The sequence below is a fragment of the Tupaia chinensis genome, unplaced genomic scaffold (assembly GCF_000334495.1).
Source record: "Tupaia chinensis unplaced genomic scaffold, TupChi_1.0 Scaffold000214_1, whole genome shotgun sequence".
Classification (NCBI taxonomy): Eukaryota; Metazoa; Chordata; class Mammalia; order Scandentia; family Tupaiidae; genus Tupaia; species Tupaia belangeri.
Genome location: NW_006159689.1, coordinates 516,622 through 523,228, shown reverse-complemented (window position 1 = coordinate 523,228; position 6,607 = coordinate 516,622). Strand labels below are relative to the sequence as shown.

The 6,607-nt window shown below is 56.1% G+C and overlaps 1 protein-coding gene across 1 annotated transcript in view; it reads left to right on the top strand.

Annotated features, from left to right (window-relative positions):
- The window catches only part of TRIM41 (tripartite motif containing 41), a 10,400-nt gene that overhangs the window by 2,550 nt on the left and 1,243 nt on the right, over positions 1-6,607 (top strand). The window contains 5 exon segments of the mRNA XM_014587462.2: positions 3,268-3,363; positions 5,146-5,376; positions 5,850-5,872; positions 6,040-6,167; positions 6,453-6,605. Of these exon segments, the coding sequence (XP_014442948.2) occupies positions 3,268-3,363; positions 5,146-5,376; positions 5,850-5,872; positions 6,040-6,167; positions 6,453-6,605 (631 nt within the window).

The following is a 6,607-nucleotide window of genomic DNA, read 5'->3' as shown; positions in this document are numbered from 1 at the left end:
CTTCTGATTGTGGCTCATGACGTCGATGGAGGAGATTTGAGAGGGCGCGCTCCGTGAAGGCCTGAGAGGGTGTGAGCAGTAGGACCGGGAGGGCGAGAAGGTAGCCTTTGCGTGGCCGGTACAGAGCTGTCTTCGTATCTTCTGGGGCCCGCCGCCTCTTCACCTAGGTGAATTACGCTGCCCAGGTCTAGAGCATCTCGTCGATGTCCTCAGCTGTGAGTAGCGTAGCTCAGACAAACCTGTGTGGCCTCCCCGCAGTAACTGTGTTTCCACGCAGTGCTCGGCACACCTGGGTGATGGTCAGCACTGCCAAGGAGCTTCTAGACTGGCCGCGCTCCACACTTTTCCAAAGTCCGGGGGACCCTGCCATGAGAGGTCCTGGACGGCATTGCCGGGGGATAGTACCTGCAGTAAAGCCCAGCCTAGTGTGGGATCACTGTGCTGGTAACACCATCTGCTTAGGCCCTACCTCGTAGGGGAGGTTGTGAGTTTCCTTGTCCTCCTCCTCTGTATCCCCTGGGTGTCTACCTGCCTACTAACTGTGCCCTCTCTGTGTGGCTGCTAGGGAACCCAGCCAGGGTGGGCCCTCCCTGGACATCAGTGCCCCCTGCAGGACTCCTTGAAACCACAACTGAAGCTAAATTCCAATTTGTATTAGCCACATTGTTGAATGCATACTGCCCAGAAATGTACTAAGTCCTGAAGTGGGTGACGAATTAAAATAATTTATAATCCCTTTCCTTGATTAGTTTACTGGGCTTTGCAGTTTGGGGGGCCAAATAGACCCATTTAATCTGACATTTAAACTTATGTTGTGAACACAAGTTTTATTATCTAGAGCTATTATGAGCGATTTGTGTTCTGATTTAACAGACTATTTTATAGGTGGGTACTTTTATTTCCTTCAAATTCACTAACCAGCACTAGCTTGCCACAGTGGTGTTTGTAGAAATATTCTTTGTTGGATAGTTAATAACACATGATATGTAAATAAAGCTCCTTAAAAGTTAAATGTCTGAAAATTTCTAGTAATAGTATTCCGTCTGAATTTTTGCTTATGACTTTTGTCAATAATTTAGGAAAAGTATATTTTTTAAAGAATTACTTTGTTTAACTTTATCCATTTATTTATTTTCATTTGACCAGAGAGAGAGAGAGAGAGAGAGAGAGAGAGAGAGAGAGAAAGCAAGAAAGCAAGCCACCAGGTCCGGGACTTGAACCATGGTTGGCCATGTGGGAGCCCAGCATCTTCAACCACCATGCCACCTGGTGGCTCCATAGGAAAAACATTAAATGATAAATTTAAGTATTATAAATGTCTAATTAATGGAGTAGAAATTGTTGACACTAGTGTAGATAAATAGAAAGTAATATCAATAGGCGACATTTTCATGTTATAGATGGACTAATTTTATTATTACTGCAATTTTTTTTACAACCACTTACGCTGTGCAGTAGCTGCCTTTTGTACTCAAGGTCAGTAACCTCCTCAGTTCAAAGGTCATAATTGGGAGTCTTTGGCAGCTTAAAGCCCAGGTACCAAATACTAGATATAGATAGTATTTACTGATTTTCTGCTGCATGCTAGACTTTACACTAGTATACCATCCATATGAGGTAGGTTCTATTCTCATTTTTAAAATTTTTGCTTTAGGGCATGTGCATTTACCAGAGAGAAAAAAAAGTGAGAAGTCACCCCATGGGGGGAAGGCCATGCCACAGCTCCTCCTCCAGTCTCCTCAGGGTTGGGCATGCTGGTGCGCCCAGTGTGATTCTCAAGCTGGTGGGTCCAGGTCTCGAATGGTTCCTCTGACCATGTGGGATCTAATGCCTTAACCTCCATGCCACCTGGTGGCCCATTTTTTGTCCCCGTTTTAAGCTGAGGAAACTATAGTATGGCCTGCCCCAAGTCACCTCGTTGCATTCAGGTCTTGATTGGAATCTAGATCTGAGTTCTTCTTTGTACTACCCATCAAGGAGAAAGGAGGGAAGAGGCAGAAGTAGCAGAGAGCAAGGGACAGAGCTGGTAGCTCAGGCTTCTTCGCCTTTTCTGTCTTTTAAAGGAAAAGGCTTCTCTACAAATCAGAACACAAGACCACGTGCTTAGTCGGTGTGAAAGTTATGGCTCTAGGTAGAGGCTTTGTTTGCTTGCTTGTTTTCTTGCCATTTCTCAAATGAGTGGAAGAAAAAGATGGACAGAAATGAAGTAAAACAGGGCAGGGATGGCCGTGTCCTGCTGGTATAGGAGCACACTTACTAACCATTAGTACCCCGGGAAGGGGTGCAAGGTTTTATTCAGTGTCCCTTAGGACCACAGAGGGAGTGAGGGGTGCAGTACATCAGCCATGGTTAGGGAGTTGTGTTCTCATGTTCTCTTTCATGATTGATTGTGCATGCACACTTGTGAGGGTGGGGAGGCACTCTCTACAGGATCTGGTCACGCCAGGGTCCTCTTCCCCCAAGCCCGTCAGATCTTTGGCACTTGAGGATGTACCTGGTATGTTTCAGGCTGACTGGGTGGGGGTTCGAACCATAGTGGCCATGTGCAATCTGGCTTCGCTTTCCCCATTACCTCTGTGGAGCTGGCCCAGGGAGCTGGGTTTTAAAAGAAAAATGCCTTGGAACTCATGGGGAAGGGCAGTCCCAGGCAGAGGAGACAGCGTGGAATTATACTCCGAAAAAGACAAGGAGAGCGTGTGGAAGGGGCAGGTGCAGGAGGTGACAGGACGTGGGGGAGAATCCCACGAGACAGCCAGGCACGGAGTCAGCAGGACGCGCTCACAGCTGCCGTCAGGAGGACGGCTGCTTGTGAGGGCAGGGCCGAGCAGGGGCACTTGGTGGGAGGGCTGCCGAGTGCGGGGCTCCGTGGGCATCAGGAACTCCGTGCTGAGTGTACACAGGGCTTCTGTACGTGGGGGTCAGTTCACGGAAGGTGCCTATGAAACAATCATGGGTTTCTTTCCCTTTTTGGGGGAGGACAAGATAAACTCATACTTGAACTATTTTCCACACACTTGTCTTGGGGTGCGTGTGCCTACTGGAGAGATAGAGACAGAGAGAGGAGCCCCCCCCACGTTTCCCTCCATTCCCCTCTCGGGGTTCTGGGCACGCATGCATACGCACCTGACATGATAGGTAAGCCTCCGGGACTTGAACCCACTGTTGGCCATGAGGGAGTCTAGCGCCTCACTGGGGGGATTCCAGAGGTGGGCTCCTACGGGTAGGCGCCTCTCCCAGCACCACCTAAGACCTTCCCTCCGTCCGCAGGCCAAACTCCAGGGCCACGTGGAACCGCTGAGGAAGCACCTGGAGGCGGTGCAGAAGCTGAAGGCCAAGGAGGAGAGGCGGGTCACGGAGCTGAAGGTGCGCAGATGCCCTGAGGGCTGGCTGCTCCGTGGCCTGCCCACTTGCAAGTGATGACAAGATTCCCTCAGGAGGGGACATCCCAGGCCTGGGAGAGGGGCAGGGACCTTCCTGGTGTCCTGCGGAGAAGATGGCACTTAGGGCAGGAGGCACGTCCGCTTCTCGGTCCCAAAACTGAAAACTGAGGCTTGGCCTGTAGAAGTCGGATTCTTGACCCAAGGCTGCTGAATCGGCCTTCTCTTAGGCCCTAACCCGTGTTGATGGTCCATGCTGCTGTGCCCGCCGTATTGGATAGTATAGAGGCAGACCGAGCGTGCAGCGCCCCCCGACGTATTGGATAGTATAGAGGCAGAGGGGCCAAGCAGAACCCAGGGGCAGTCACTGGGGAGCCTCCCCCCAGGGCCCTTTGGGCGTGGGTGAAGCATCCGACCCTGGAGGACTGGTCCTGGGGGGGCCTGCTAGTGCACGGCAGCATTGCCGAGACCTGACTCCTGCCCCAGTGTTCCTCAGCTCTTGCTCACCCTTTTCCAAGGATGAGTATTTTAAAATATTTTTCTAATTCCCACTCATACCCTCTGCCTGTTTGTAAGGTCCTGCTGGAATGGGCTGGCCTGTGAGCTTCAGAGACAAGTGGGGCCGGGGGGCCCCCCCCCTCCCCCAGCCAGTGGCTGGCTGGTCCTCGCCCCCTGCCAGCACCGCTGGTCACTGCCTCCACATTAGAGCTCCTGCTGGCAGTCACGGGCAGAGAGGTGGGGCTGCGCCTGGGAGTGGGGGCCCCCCCCCTCCCCCAGCCAGTGGCTGGCTGGTCCTCGCCCCCTGCCAGCACCGCTGGTCACTGCCTCCACATTAGAGCTCCTGCTGGCAGTCACGGGCAGAGAGGTGGGGCTGCGCCTGGGAGTCATCCTGCCCCGGCCAGCTTGCCAGAGCTGAACTCTGGGCCCCGGCATTGGAGAGGGTTTGCCAAGATCTGAGGGTTGTTGGGGCACAGAGTGACCCCGGCCGTTGTGGCCATTCCTCACCAGCTGGCCAGCCAGGCCATCTCTCCCTGCTCCTCTGGAGATTCTTTCCAGCTGATGGCAATGAGGTGACAAGCATGCCCAGCACCCAGCATGGTCCAGTCCTGGCAGATGGGCAGGGGCTGGGCAGGAGTGTTCCCCTTCCCTGGATGTTGTGCACCTCTGCGGTAGTCATTTCACCTCTCGGTCTACATGCCTCTCGGTCTACTCCAGTACAGCATGTGCTGTCTGGACCTTCCCTAAGGTCACGGTGACTAGGGATAGAGCCAGGACCCTAACTTCGTCTTGATTCCTGACAAATCCTACCAAGTGCCTACTGAGCAGTTGGCAGTGTCAGAGCACAGGGGACTGTGGCAGACAGCACGTACCCAGTCTCTGCCTTCAGGAGCTGTGCAGGAAGGCAGGGGCTCAGAGACCTCATATCCTGGGAGGAGATACAGCGATACTTGTGGACATGGTCTGACTTAGATCTGGTGGGGAGGGAGGATTCTCGGGAAATATTTCGGCCTAGACCTGAAGGGCGAGTCAAGTTAGTAGATGAGGTGGAGAGAAGTGTCCCAGGCAGAGGTGGGAAGTGCGGGCTGTGGGGTGCATGTGCCAGGACTGTGGGATGGGCCTGGTCCGCTGTGAGGCAGGGAAGACCAGGTCTGGCCCAGATGTGCGCCTGCAGAGCCCCTTGCCTCAGATCGAGCAGTGGCAGGCGCAGGACTGGAGGCCTGTCTTCTGTGTGTTGAGGGGTGTGTGCTGTCCCCTTGCCCCATTCCAGAGCCAGATGAAGTTAGAGCTGGCGGCCGTGGCCTCGGAGTTCGGGCGGCTGACACGGTTCCTGGCCGAAGAGCAGGCAGGGCTGGAGAGGCGCCTCCGGGAGATGCACGAAGCTCAGCTGGGGCGCGCAGGGGCAGCCGCCAGCCGCCTGGCCGAGCAGGCCGCCCAGCTGAGCCGGCTGTTGGCAGAGGCCCAGGAGCGGAGCCAGCAGGGGGGCCTGCGGCTGCTCCAGGTAAGCGCGGCCTGCCTGCCTCGTCCCCTGCCCCAGCTCCCATGTCCCTCGGGCAGGCACTGTGTGAGCTGGCCCAAGCTGTCTTTCTGCTCACTGGAAGGAGCCACAGTGATCTGACCTGAGGACTGCACGTTTTCTGAGGCTGGGGACAGAGTTAATGTCATAGGGGGTATGGCGATTATACCCAGTGAAGAGTAGTTGGAGGAGGAGGGTTTACATAAGAATTACGAATTGCTGACGTGACCTCCTGGAAAGGTGACCCAGGAGGTGACCGACTCCTATTGAGAGTTGGGGCTCCTGGCAGGATCAGTGGGTGTGGCAGGTGTGGGTGCGGCAGGCGTGGGTGCGGCCGAGACCCCGGCCCGTGGTGCGTGTCCCTGGCCCGGGCTCAGTCCTGTGGCTGGAGATGGGAGGAAGGAGCCGCCCGTGCAGCTGACTCTCTCTCCCCTCCCTCTTGTTCCTCCTGTTCCCAGGACATCAAGGAGACTTTCAATAGGTGTGTGCCCGCTCCACCCGCAGGGACCCCGCGGCCTCTGCGTCCCACCCCTGCCTCTCTCGGGTACCCCACTCCTTCCTTCCTCCCCAGGACCCGAGTTTCTGCCTCCCGGGCCCTCCCCCCTGGGAATATCCTGGTCCCACCCCCTGCCCCGTGCCCCTCTCCAGGTGTGAAGAGGTACAGCTGCAGCCCCCCGAGACCTGGTCCCCTGACCCGTGTCAACCCCATAGCCACGACTTCCTGACGGACGCCATTGTGAGGAAGATGAGCCGAATGTTCTGCCAGGCTGCGCGAGGTAGGGCCACCCGTGCCACCTGCCTGCCTCTCCCCAGACCGGGCTGGGTCCTGAGGGTCTGGACGGGGGCAGGACACAGGCAGGTCGCTCTGAGGTTTTGGAGGCAGGTCGGGGAGGATGGCAGGAAGAGCCAGAGCCAGGGCTGACCTGCCTATGCTGGGGAGCCCGTAGGGAGCTGAGGAAAGTGGGCAGGGGTGGACAGTGAGGAAGGCCAGACCCATGGAGTCGGCTGCTGAAGGGAACGGTCGTCCCAGCCCTGGTGTGTTTGTTTCCCCCCACCTGAAGTGGACCTGACGCTGGACCCCGACACGGCTCACCCGGCCCTGATGTTGTCCCCTGACCGCCGGGGGGTCCGCCTGGCAGAGCGGCGGCAGGAGGTTGCCGACCACCCCAAGCACTTCTCCGCAGACTGCTGCGTCCTGGGGGCCCAGGGCTTCCGC